The sequence below is a fragment of the Chelonia mydas genome, chromosome 5 (genome assembly GCF_015237465.2).
Source record: "Chelonia mydas isolate rCheMyd1 chromosome 5, rCheMyd1.pri.v2, whole genome shotgun sequence".
Lineage (NCBI taxonomy): Eukaryota > Metazoa > Chordata > Testudines > Cheloniidae > Chelonia > Chelonia mydas.
Window position 1 is genome coordinate 47,775,243 of NC_051245.2, and position 13,948 is coordinate 47,789,190.

The 13,948-nt window shown below is 41.9% G+C and overlaps 1 protein-coding gene across 9 annotated transcripts in view; it reads right to left on the reverse strand.

Annotated features, from left to right (window-relative positions):
* Positions 1-548: 548 nt before the first annotated feature.
* Positions 549-13,948, reverse strand: part of ARHGEF28 (Rho guanine nucleotide exchange factor 28) — a 191,262-nt gene continuing 177,862 nt past the window's right edge. For all 9 annotated transcript variants that reach the window (XM_037903025.2, XM_043547016.1, XM_037903021.2 and 6 more), the window contains one exon: positions 549-1,677. In XM_037903025.2, the coding sequence (XP_037758953.1) occupies positions 1,514-1,677 (164 nt within the window). In that variant the 3' untranslated portion in view covers positions 549-1,513. The remainder of the gene's footprint in view (positions 1,678-13,948) is intronic.

Below are 13,948 nucleotides of genomic sequence, written 5' to 3' on the forward strand. Positions count from 1 at the left end.
GTCACAACACCCAGAGCAGGAAGCCAAGCCCAGCCCCGTGGGACAGGAGCTGCTGCTGTGGAATCAGTATCCCACCCCAGCTCCCAACCCTCCACACTGGCCTAGGGTGGAGGGTGGTGCTGCAGGTGATCAATGCTGGAGGAGAAGAATGCTGGCCTGTGACCCCCTTGGCCCCTGGATGGACTGTAAAAAAAAAAAAAAGACGAAGTGCGGTTGGTGGGTTGCTTACTAAAAAGTTTGGAACCACTGATCTAAGGCCTATGTGAAATGTGAATCAGTTTATCTACCAATTTAGGCTAGTCTGGTGTAAATCTTTTGTTTGGCGTTCAGTCACTGCTGTGTTTGACAGTAGCAGAGCGCAGATACAAGACCGGACAGCACACATTTTAGAAGAAGGTCTTCTAAGGTTGCATCCGATGAAGTGAGCTGTAGCTCACGAAAGCTTATGCTCAAACAAATTTGTTAGTCTCTAAGGTGCCACAAGTCCTCCTTTTCTTCTTCTAACTCTGTTCAGAGTGCGGGAATGTCATGAAAGTTAAAACCTTCCAGAGAGGTACAGAATATTTATTAAATCCAACAGAAGTATACAAATATTTCTGAAGAACAAAAGCCAAGAACAGGTCCTGGTTTATTATTCTCTAACATACCGAGTGAAAGTAGAAAGGTGGCTTTCTCCTTTATAGAAAAGCAGTGAAGGCTTAATGGGATTCAGTTAGACTAAAGACACTACATGTTCTTCTCTTCTTTTCCCTCCCTGTGGGAAAGCTTCATTTGGTGAATTTTAATGCTGATGTAAGTAAGGGCACTTTCTGTAACCGGGCACAGTTATACTACAATACATTGCCAAGCTGACCTACAGCACCTGTGCACAGAAATCATGCCCAACACAGGCTGATTCTCTGTTGTTAACAGACCTCTGCTAAGGTCTAAGTTGAGACCCCCCCCAAACAGCCTCCTTTGTGAGGTGAGCCATGTGTGAACCCAGCTCTGCAGAGCTGCAAGGCTAGTAACTCAGAAACCCATCTAGTCTTCCAAGCAGAGTACATTTTTATAAATATTACAGCCCGCCACGCTCACTGGTCCATCTTCCCCTATCATATCACTATTGTTAAAAAGTTACTGATTCATACTATGAAAGCTCACATAGCAAGCACTTATCTCTAAACATGGAAATCTGCACTTTTAAACTCAAGAGAAAAGCAACACCGATCTTTGCAGTTCCTATCAGCAGTCTTATGTCATGACAGTTCCAAACATCACTACCTTTGAGCTTGTCCTTCTTTCTGTTACTCCTTGTGAAGCATTGGAAACCACGTGTGATAAATTAACGATTACAAAAAATTGCTTTTAAAAAAAATAACTTAATTGTTATATTTATGGTGCGGGAAATCTTGCACTGAATATTAAATACTATTCTTAGAGCCTTTTGGTCATCGAGGGAGCAACTGCGTAGAGTTAGAAAAGCAAAATACAATTTGATCCCAAAGTGCTACTGGTATTAGAAAATGCGCAATCAGAGGTAAACAATATTTTCTTCAACTCTCGCTCCGTTTTCTGCATCCTGCGAGCTGTGAGGCTGCTGGTTCACCAGCAGAACATCAGCAAGCGACTGGGCCTGGATGCATCCGGGATTCAGACTGTGCGTTCTTGGACACCGGATCTGGGATGCCGTTAAGTCTGTAACACATACAGAGGACATGGTACAATAAACAGCTGATTCAGACTCATAACTAACAGACAAAATTCTTACTTTGTGATTGGCAATTTGTTAAACCACCACTGTGTATGTACAGTATTTGTGCATAAAGAAAAACGTAGTTACTATAGGAATGCACCCTACAGTGGGGCACAATGTAGGCCTTAGTCACAGCCCAGTGAAATCAATGGATATCTTTCCATTGCTTTCCGCGGGCTTGGGCTGATGTCATTGTTTTTAACAATGGTACTAAAAACATAAGCAACTATTATCCATAAAAGGAGTTTGTGTCTATCCTGTAGTTATTCTGTGTGCACTTATGGAATGGTATAAAAACTGTAAGAGAAGGGTTTGGAAGGTAGAATACAGTAAATAATACATATTCTGTTTGCCCTTGTTAGTGAGCCCACTCCTTTCGTAAAGGTATTACACTGTCACACAGCACATAATGCGGTGTATTTTCAGCCAGACTGAGATTTTATTTGTGGGTGCATTTTTTGTGCTTGCAGATAAATTACATAAGAATGGCCAGACTGTGTCAGACCAATGGTCCATCTAGCCCAGTATCCTGTCTTCCAATTGTGGCCGCTGCCAGATGCTTCAGAGTGAATGAACAGAAAAGGGCAGGTATCAAGTGAGCCATCCCCTCTCATCCACTCCCAGATGCTGGTAGTCAGAGGTTTAGGGATATCCAGAGCATGGGGTTCTGTCCCTGACCATCTTGGCTAATAGCCACTGATGGACCTATCTTCCAGAAACGTACCTAATTCTTTTTTGAAACCAGTTATTTTTGGCCTTTGCAACATCCCTTGGCAATGAGTTCCAGAGGGTGACTGTGCATTGTGTTAAGTACTTTTTTGTTTTAAAGAAGTTTGTTTTAAACCTGTTACCTATTAACTTCATTGGGCGACCCCTGTTTCTTGTGTTATGTCAAGAGGTAAATAACACTTCCTTATTCACTTTCTCCAACTATTCATGATTTTATAGCCCTCTATCATAGCCCCCTCCCCACTCCATCATCTCTTTTCCAAGCTGAACAGTCCCAGTCTTTATCACTCCTCATATGGAAGCGGTTTCATACCCATAATCATTTTTGTTGCCCTTTTGTGTATTTTTTTTCCAATTCTAATATCTCTTTTTTGAGATGGGGTGACCAGAACTGCATGCAGTATTTGAGGTATGGGCATACCATGGATTTATATAGTAGCATTATGACAGTTTGTCTTATCTATCCCTTTCCTAATGGTTCCTAACATTCTGTTAACTTTTTTGACTGCCACTGCACACTGAGTGGATGTTTTCAGAGAACTATCGATGATGACGCCAAGACCTCTTTCTTGAGTAGTGACAGCTAATTTATATCCCATCATTTTGTATGTATAGTTGGAATGTTTTCCAATGTGCATTACTTTGCATTTATCAACACTCTCAGAATTTCATCTGCCATTTTGCTGCCCAGTCATCCAGTTTTGTGAGATCTGTTTATAGTTCTTCACAGTCTGCTCTGGACTTAACTATCCTGAGTGGTTTTGCATTGTCCGCAAACTTTGCCACCTCACTGGTTACTCCTTTTTCCGGATCATTTATGAATATGTTGCATAGCACTGGTCCCAGTACAGATCCTTAGGGGACCCCGCTACTTACCTCTCTCCATTGTGAAAACTGATAATTTATTCCTACCATTTGTTTCCTGTATTATAACCAGTTACTGATCCATAAAAGAACCTTTCCTCTTATCCCATGACTCCTTACTTTGCTTAAGACCTTTGGTGAGGGACCTTGTCCAAGCCCTGAAACTCCAATTGTGGGAGCAAACCTTAACAGTTACAAGTCTATCTGATTTGTACTTGCAATCTGCAGTTAGATGTATAGCGAGTCTTGGAAGCGTTAGATGTTCTCGGTAAATGTGGTAAACGTCAATTTCACTGCACACACAAACTGACAAAAATATTTCTATTGAAAATAATCAAAATGTACAGAAATGCAAATTAAGAAAAACACTGCTTGAGAATGGATTAGAATTTGATTTAAGGATATTTACTTTGTATATTTTGATATGATCTTGACAATTTGTGTTTTAATGGTTATAAAACTAACTTTTTGTATCTCAACATAATTGCCTGATCCTCCCCATAATTTCCCAAAACTGTGAAAATTTAAATCAATACAAATCTAAGAAAACATTGATATCCATCAAAATTACTAAAAAATAAAAAATTCTGCCAAGTCTAGTTATAACTATTCAGATTTCACAGCTCAGCCACAGACTTCCAGTGTGACATCGGACAAGTCAATCTACCTTCTGCCTCCGTTCTGTGTGCTTAAAATGAAGCCCAACTATACTACATTGTGCAGTGGGCTTGGATTCATTTGAGTGGCTTACTGGTTTAACAATGAAATCTACATATTTCAGTCAAGTGATTCACCAGTTCACATCTTCAGTGTAACTGCCTGTGATGCAAAGACACTTCAATCCATGTTTTCTTTCTAAACCAACTGTTACAATCGTGATACTGTGTTTTAAATGTGTCATTGTGATGGATAAGATATTTGGTTAAACTAAACTTTCTAGATTAACTCGTGTTCTTCTATTTTGCTAAATAGCATAACATCTTCCAAAGGAAACTGCATCCTCTGAGATCATCACAAGGAGGAGGCATCATTGCACAGAGGACTCAGCTCATGGCACTGGCATCAGCAAGTCTTGAGTCCTGATCCAGGCTGTGCCAGTGACTTTCACTGTTACTTTGGACTAGTTGCTTCCCTCTCTTCCTCAGTGAACCCCATCTGTAAAACTGAGAACACATTTTGCAACTCTGATCACAAACGGTTCAGTTTGTACAATGAGAGGCAAGCATTAACATTTACTGCAGATGGAAACACTTCTGACTCCATCACTACTGCAAGAAATTATTCATGGACAGTTTTTGGAATCCTGCTCATAGACTCAGACTTTAAGGCCAGAAGGGACCATCACAGGCATCAGTCTGACCTCCAGCACATTGCAGGCCACAGAACTTCACCCACCCACTCCTGTAATAGACCCCTAACCTCTGAGTTACTGAAGCCCTCAAATCATGGTTTAAAGACTTCAAGTTCAGAGAATTCACCGTTTACGCTAGTTTAAACCTGCAAGTGACCCCAGGCTGCAGAGGAATGTGATCTCTGTGATGTTACAATGCTATGCCAAAGGCCCGCACTTCGTGGGTCTAACGCGTGAGGCAGGGGGAGAGGGAACACAAGAACTGTGAAGGAATAAACAGGTTAAGCCTAAGTTAGGAGTAGCCAGTACTTTATTATGAGGCTCTTTAAAAATAGCTCTTTCAAAGTTCAGGAAAGCATGAGTCTCAAATAGGGGAAGTTTCAGCCACTATGAGGGTGACAAGTATTTTTTGGCCAACAAATGCTCTGTGTAAGCTGACAGATGAGGAAAGTGCCATTCTTGGCTGCCATTTGGAAAGGCCAGAACATAGGCCCTGCCTAATAAAAGCACAATGTGTCCCAAAGATGACATAATCAGTCTATGAATGGAGAGGGTGCCTGCTGTCTCAATGCTTCAGTGCCATGAGACCTCTCCAGAGAGCAGCTGGTACCCCAGAGGGCAGCAAGATGCCATGACGACAGCAGCTGCTCGGGGGAGAATGAAGGAACTGCCCTGGAACAGCAAATAAGTATCTCAGGTGTAGGAAGAGTTGAACAAATGGGGCCTGCTGTATGTTTAGTTATGCCACCCTGCTCTCTTGTTATGCATAGTAGTGACAGCTGAAAAGAACAGTGCTTTATGAGGCTCTTCATCCAAACTGTCCACACTGGGACAGAGTTCCTTTACCAAAAGGAAGAAATTATAATAGTCAAGTGCTAAAGTGGATACTGCTAGAAATAAATAGTCAAGTATTATTCTCTACTATTGATATGCAATGGAGGTAAGAAGCTGCTGCAGATTGTGGGTAAAGGTACAGGACGGCTGTCTGTGTGAGCTTCTTTTGGTGGGTACCATCTTATTCCCCCGGCTACACCAGACACAAAATCAGTTTCATAATCTTCCTTGTGCGTCTCTGTTACCTTTAGGATTAAGCAAGATCTTTTTTGCTGATTTTCCAGCCCTTCCCCCAACTTTGAAGCAAATTTCCAAATTTTAGGTGACCACTCTACTACAGCCACTGAGGCTTAGCTCCAACATGGATCTCTTTTGTATAACATGGTTTAAACCAGAGCGCTTCTTGTGAGGTACTGATCACTATCAGTTCCCACTGATTTTTACTCAGCCCCTCACAAGATGTGATAAGCACCCGGCAGCACCAGGTCCTTCATGATTCAATTATTTCTCACTGACATCATTAATGTTATTGCACATAACCATGTTGTGCTGAACAGGATGTTACTTCCCCAGTGACTGTAACCCCGGCAAAAGCAGATGTTGTGGGAAAGGTAGGAGACGTGGCAGCCAACCTGAACTGAGGGCCAGATTCTTGGTCCCAGTGAAACAAGTGGAAAGTTGCCCTGAAGGAGCAGCTGAGGGTTCCTCCTGACAAAGGGGAGCCCTCAAGCAGATTAGTCCTGGTGCTGGCCTCAAAACATCCTGTAGCTCCTTCTCAGATATGAAACAAAATATAACTGTTTAACTAACTCTTATTTAAACACACAAGGCCAAATCCTCAGCTGCACCACATTTCCTCTAGGCAGAGCTAAGGAGAGCAGGAGAAAAAGGTCTACTCCCCTTGTGCTGGGTTGGTCAGATTCTACTCCAACTACCCTACCCCAGAGGGCGTGTCGAAGGTAGGAAAGGGTAGGAACTGGGTGACTTTGAGTAGCCCTAGACTGCTGTATGCTACACTGGGGGCTGCTTCAGCCCAGCCCACTGCAGTATAGATGCAGTGGAAAAATGGCTTCAAGCCACCCTTCTTCCTCAGCTGAGGATCTGGCCCTGTATGTTTAAACTAGAGTTATTGAAACCATTCAATGACGATTTATGTTAAAAGGAGCTAGAGGCTGTTTCAATAGCTGGTAAGTACTAAAGTCCACAAACAATTGAGACACAGAAACACATAGGCAGTTTCAGTATTAAAAATGAACCAAGTTCTGTTTAAATGTAAATAAGAGCAGATATTAGCCAGCTGGCTAAAGTGCATGTAAATGAACTGTGCAAGGAACATTTTATTCATAAGGATGTAGTTTCTGTACAGCCAAACTGGAACGACAGAGGGCAAATATAAGCAGGTTTCAGCTCCCATGGACTTCTGAGCCAAAACCTGACGACATATAAAATGTGGTTTAATTTAGGTGTAAAGTGGTCAGAAAATGGGTGCAAATGACAAAGCAGTGTAACTTGCACCAATCGAGGATGCAGCGCGTGTGCAAAATGAACATAACTTGCACCTCGAGGGACTGGCCTGGCAATGCAGCAGGGAAAACGACTAACAGGACAGTGTAAGGCAAACCGAAGCCCCACCTTCAGTCCCATGTCATTGATTAAATACCACAGATGGTCTCCCTGACCACCACTCTGTCCTGGAAACAGTGCTCTTCAAGTCGGCCTCAGGTGCTCAGACACCATAGTAAGCAGACAGGAAGGACAGACAGACAGGGTGTCAGGGAATTACGGAGAAATCCTACCACAAAACGTGGGTGTATATAAACAGAAAATCCCCTACAGCTCCCTCCTGCTCTGACCCAGATTCCCTCTCTCCTCTTAGGTCCCCTTAGGGTCCATATGCAGTGGCCTCCCCATGGAGTAGGTGTAGAATTCCTTTGCCCCAATCCACCAATCCCAACTGTTGTCATGTTCTGTGCAGAACCAGTTCAACAAACTGAACGGGGTTACTGTGATTTTTACAGCCACACAGCGTACATTTCAGCTCCTTTTTGCATCAAATACTTAAAAAAACCAAACAATAACGCCTCCATTTTTCCCTTTACAACTAAACAGCTTTTGTACCATGCACCAGGTTTTATCCCACGTTCATCTGGACTGACAGCTGACATGTCGAGTTCAGCCCAAAGCTATTTGAAATGGCAGAAGTACTGTATTTAACCCTGAAAGCAGCATTCCTACATAATGGAAAGCATTGGCAGAAGCCAAAAGTATTGTGTTAGTGTAAATGTGATTGAGTCTGGGATTTTCAAAGGTAGGAGTTAGGCATCCACCAGCCATTGAAATTCAATGGGAATTGAGTGCCTAAGTCCCTTAGGCATCTTTGAAAATTCCAGCCTATATTGCTACTGCACCTGTCTAGATTTCTGCCCATCACCGTAGTATCTGAGTGTCTTGCATATGAAATCAATAGCAATAGCCAAGTCCTTAGTGGGATTCATGGAGTCTCTGGCTCTTCTCCCTTTTTGGGGGGCAGACTCACTCTACTTGAGAGTTATCTGGATTTTTATTATATGCTAAGTATTTTCCCAGTATTAAATGGATTTTACATGTTAGGGGTTCACTTGTGGCTGTGAACAACCAGCCATGCGAGAGGACAGCCTGAAGTGTGCTGCCCCATTGGGGTGCCAGGAGGCAATGAAATGAAAACTGGAGTGCAAGGGGAGCACTGTGCTACTCTTTGAAAGAATATGGATGTGCCCCCTACCTGTGTGTGGCCATTTCTGCTGCCTGGCACAGAGTGGTGGATTGGTGCCACGGCTCCTCTCCTTCCCCTTTTTTGAGTTACTGGGTGCCAATGCAATTGCGAGATGCAGAGTGTCTGCACTCAGGGAAGTGCATCTGGCCCACACCTTGCACAGAAGGGAGAAAGCTTCTTGTGCCCACTCCCCCCCTCCACAGAGGGCTGGGCACAAGCAGGCCTTTGGTGTCTCCGAGGGTCTGGCATTACTTCAACTGTCCCTCCATGAAAGGCTTCACACTGGAAACTGGAAGTGTTATGAACCTCTCATACACCCAGAAAAATTTTGACCCTCATACCACTGAGGAAAGAGGAGCCTAATCCATTTCTGAACCAGCTGAATAAGACTGAAAATCGACCTAGGAATTTTAATGCTGTCCTTTACTTTTAACCAGTCCTACAGAAGAAAAACCAGCTGCTACATTTCTCAGACAAACAAGCGTCCTCCTGCATGAGAGATCTTTTCACAGAAAGCAGAGGAGCAATTAGATCAAAACAGACCCAGCGTTAATTAGCCTCGTCAGTCTTTTGAGTATTTTGTTGTTAGATTAAAACGAAGGGATCAGAGTTCTAGTTCTATGACATTAAAGGTCTGCGACAGCATAATCTTTTCTTCTGTCTCTGCCTTCGATTGTTGATCACGGTAAAATTACTGGAGTGTCACAGGGCTATGTATTCCTATTATCTGTGCAATTCATAGTTTAAACAAAGCAGCGTGGATTTTGTTTTAGCCTCCCAGTTGTTTAGAAAGGTTCTGTTAAGAGCCTTTGGACCAAGTCCATGGCTTAAATGGGTGCAACTCCATGTTGTTGACCTATGGAGTGGGGTCGTTAAAAACAGTTTTGTAAAGATTCTCAGATACCATTGTTGTCAACAAGGTTCAAATCTTGGATCTTCAGCATCAGATACACAGGTCTCTTGAGCGGAAGGTGACCTCCTTTAGGCTAAAATATTTATTTTTGGTTTTTATCCTATTATATAGACATGTCAACAGTTGTGCTGGCTTTAAAAAGTGCACAGCTTTTAAAACACTTTCTTTCTACAGTATTTCCATTGGACACTGACAGCAGAGATTTAAAAACAGGTATTACTTGAAATCACACCCTTCTACACAGTAAATGTCTAATCTCACCTCAGTGTGGAGCACTGCCTACCAGCTGTCAGATATTGCTTAATATTAATTTAATTAGGTGTGAATTCTCTACTAAGTTGTCTATGTGGTAAGCTTTGAACCTTTAGATGGCTAATGACACACACACGTGTTCCCATGGGTAGTCTTTGAACAATGAACAATGAACACATTTTATTGACCTACTTCTTTTCCAGCTCATTAAACACAGCTGCACACAAATGATCAAGAGAAAATAATCATCATAAAACCTCAGAATGCTTTTTTATACAAAAGAATCACAAAGAATGTTACTGGCTGTAAATACAGGGATCATTTCACCCATCACAGTAGCCAATCTGTGCCAGCACACTACACAAACATCAGCTTTAGAAAGAAAGTAAAGAATATTTTATCCAACTGATAAAAGTGGGGAAACACAGGTAGATACCCCACGTAATGTAAACACCAGAGCTGGAATGTAGCCAGGATACTGAAGTTAAAACAAATTACAGTGGGTAGCTAAAGCTTCAGTATGAGCTCACACTGGAGAAACAGAAATTCTGTAACAAACCACACCTTAGAACAGTGCTCCCCATACTTTTGGGAGCTGTATCCCCTTCAGGAAAAATCAAACCAACTGCACCTTCCCCCCACAGCACTGCCACATACTGCTAAAAGCCTACACATCTTAATTTATTCATCTTCCGCCACCTCAGCTAACCCTTTGCACTCCGTGATGGCTACAATGCTAGTGTGGATAATCATAGTAAATCTCTCTCTCCTTTCCTACATACATTAATTTTCAGAGTAGCAGCCGTGTTAGTCTGTATCCGTAAAAAGAAAAGGAGTACTAGTGGCACCTTAGAGACAGATCAATTTATTTGAGCATAAGCTTTCGTGAGCTACAGCTCACTTCATCAGATGCATTTTTACATATGTTAATGTACAGCTAAATCGTTAACAATGCAGACATTTAAAGTGTGATCACTGGCATTTGAATTAGCACCTGTTGAAATGAAAGGGTTAATTCATTACTGTCGTTTCAGGCTCTCTGCAAACTCAGGCAGACATCACTGCATTGGTTAAACTGATATTTTGTAGGCTTTTCTGCAATCATAAAAGACAGACACTTAAAAAATGAAAGCTGAGGTCCTGGAGAACTATAGCTGCTGTGTCCACCTCCCAGGTCATTGTTCACGTGCCCCTCAAGGGGCTGTGCCCCACCCTTTGACTAATACTGCCATAATATAATACTAAGTCACAGATTCATTACCCATGCAGAAGGAAGAGTGCCTTCTACAGAGGTACTATGCACACTTCCCAAAGCACCAGAGTTTTTACTTGGTGATTTCCTAAGCACTGACCAAGTTCAACTTTTTAGCTTATAAAAGCTGCCAAGACCAAAACCCAAGGTGATGTGAGTACAAAAGGCCTGAAAACAATGTGAAGAGCCATTTCAGTAGCTAAAATAATGCCAAGTGCTTGTTTTAAATTCATTATGTGCTTATCTTACCCTTTAATGGAAGAAGCTGCTGATTACTGTAGGAAAACCATGGACACCACTAAAATTGGAAGCATGTGATCAAAGCCTCTTATCTGATCGTCATAGTGAAAAAATCTTCATGCTCTGCTGATTTCAACAGACAGGGAAATGTTCCCTTTTTCTGGTCTGTGAGGGATCTCCTGAAAGTCATCTTAATGTGGCCATTGCTGACTTTGCTTTGTCTTCTAATCAGCACTGGCAGGAAGCATGCTGTGTTGATTTCGCCTCCTGTGGGCATTTACAAAAAATACTGCAAAACCGGAACCTTGGCATGTAATCTGTGTTATGTGCATCTCGGACACAGGAAGTTTAGGGGTGTGATTAAATACTTTGAAATGGGCTCTTTTTAGATTGTTTGATAAACACACTGTGAATACGTAACTGCTGTTGAAAAAGTTTGCGTAAAACCAAAGGGAATATTTTACATTAAGGCTGGGAAAACACTTACCAAGTAAACTTGTGGCTTTGTCTCAACTCCTTTCAGTGAAGTGCTTCCCTTGAGCAAAAGGAACAACCTCAGACATTACTCTTCTTCTCTCCCTCCCCCTTCATTTTCCCCACTTGTCTCTTTTATCCATAACCCTGGCCTTACCCTTGAGTCTGAATTCATCAGCACTTCCTTCATCTCCCTTTTCTATAAATCTATCACCACATCCTGCAGCAGTGCCCATGTACGATGCTGGTCTGATTTCACTTCCGCTGTAATCTGCAATTGTAACTTCATGTTCCCTTGCTTTAACTACTGCTAACCTCTTCTTTATGACCTTCCCAAATGCTAGCCTCTCCAGACCCCATCAGGTGACAATGCAGGCCATCTCCTCCCAAAAAGTAAAAAATGGTACCAAATCAGTCACATTCTCAAACTACTGCAATGGCTCTCCAGTCACTTCTGGAGGCAGTCCAAAATTGCCCTCCATATTTTTATGCTTTTATGGACGTGCTGCAGCATATATTAAGACCAATTTCTCGCCTCATCTGCTATCTATTATTGAATTCTGGAAATATATTCTTTACAGTTACTCTTTAAAGTGTTTTTCTTTTTTGGATGAAAGACTCTAAGCAAAATAAAATTGCACTATAGAGTAGAACCTCACTTATTCTCATTAGCATTCACATTCAGAGGATCTGGTGTGGAACAAACTTCCAGAGGAGATTAGATAAATCCAGTCTGGCCAACCTTTAGAGTATGCCTACACTGGAGTTGGGAGGTGTAATTTCCAGCTTATTGGAAATTAGACACACCTGTGCCAGCTCTGATCCTGCTAGCACACTAAAAATAGCAGTCTAGCCACAGTGATATGAGTACTTGGCTAGCCACCCCAGTACTCATGGAACTGTACTTCGGGTGGCTAGTACAGTATGGGTATGTCTACTTGGACGGGAAATTACACCTTCTAGCTCAGATGTAGACCTACCTTTAGAAAATTCTACAAAACCTTCTGATGTGCTAAAGTTTTTCTACCATAAACATAACACTGACACCATCAACATCCCGTCATCGCTCACTACCACACCAAAACACCCTACCCAAAGAAGAGCTTTCTATAACCAGATAAGGAAGGCAAGCCAGAGATTCCATGAAGTTTACTAGGAGTTTCACCATGGCCAATATATTTTATGTGGAAGGCATTCAGCTACTATGGTGATAGGTGGCAGTACAAGACACAGACAGACAGACAGACAGACAGACAATCTGCCCCAGATTTCTTAGCAAATATTAAGCAGATACTGTTGTGAGGTCTCGTATTACTATGACTCCATTATTTTTATATAATTTGCTACAGGGCATTTCCTGGTATATTATGAAGTACTATAATAAATAATTAAAGCTAGATTGCATTTTTCACAATAAGCAAGCAAGGTACATTTTGTGATTCAGTAGCCAAGACTTTTATTGCGGGTACTTGCATCCTTACTATTTTGCAAAATTTGATTATCTTCAAAGGGTTTCTCTGGGCCATTAGAGTACATTATTTATTCATACTGGTGCACTGCATCTATTCCAGGCTGTAAGTGCATTACAAAATTTATATGAAACAGTTTTAATAATGTATTAAAACAAGGCCCCCTACCAAGCCTATACCCATAGATCATACTGCATAAGAGAAACACAGCCTCCCCATCAGCTCTTCTTCACCTCAAAAAACAATTAGTAAAGTTCTACTGAACGGTGGCTCCCGTACCTGATAGATCACCTCTCTCTCCGGGACACAGTGTCACATGTGAGATCAGCAGACCCTCTCAAGTTGAGCTGAGGATTGAGTGTTGTGTGTGTGTGTGTGTGGGGATCTTCCGTGTTGGAACTTGTTCCCCTGTCCCACTCCACTTCTCCAAATCCCAGATCTGCTAACCTTCTGGCCATGCTACAAAGCCCATCCTTCTGGTCTCTTCTCCAAGGATGCTGTGTCCTTTATTTACTTTGTAGTTTCTAATTTATGGGATGGACACATACAACTATATTTCAGAAATCTGAATGAATAAATAAAAGTAAATAAGTATGTAGCCATCGTTACAGTTAACAGACTACGGGGATAGAGTCACTTTAAGGGACTGAAAACTTGCATGTTGTCTCCATTCGTTTTATGCTATTGGAACAACCACGTGCCTCATCTACCCCCCCCACCCCCCCAAAAAAAACCCCAAGTGTATATGTAAAGGTTGATGATGGCCTTTATTTTTTATACCTACATGGCCAAATCCTCTAATTCTCCTTACTCTAGCTGTCCCATTGACATCAAAGCCCACTCCACCAAAATCAATGGAACTACATGCGTGAGTAAAATGAGAAAGGTTTGGCCGTTATCCTGTTTTTGTGTGAGAAATTGGCATGTAAGGCGCCACTGAGTAAGAGGTGCCCACGAATGTAAAATATATAAAATGCCAGTGGTATGTCCGAAGGAAGGGGATGATTAATCTGAATGCTGCACTTCCACATAATTATAATGCTATTTTAGACTTATCTCCTAATTAACAAAACCCTCAGACTG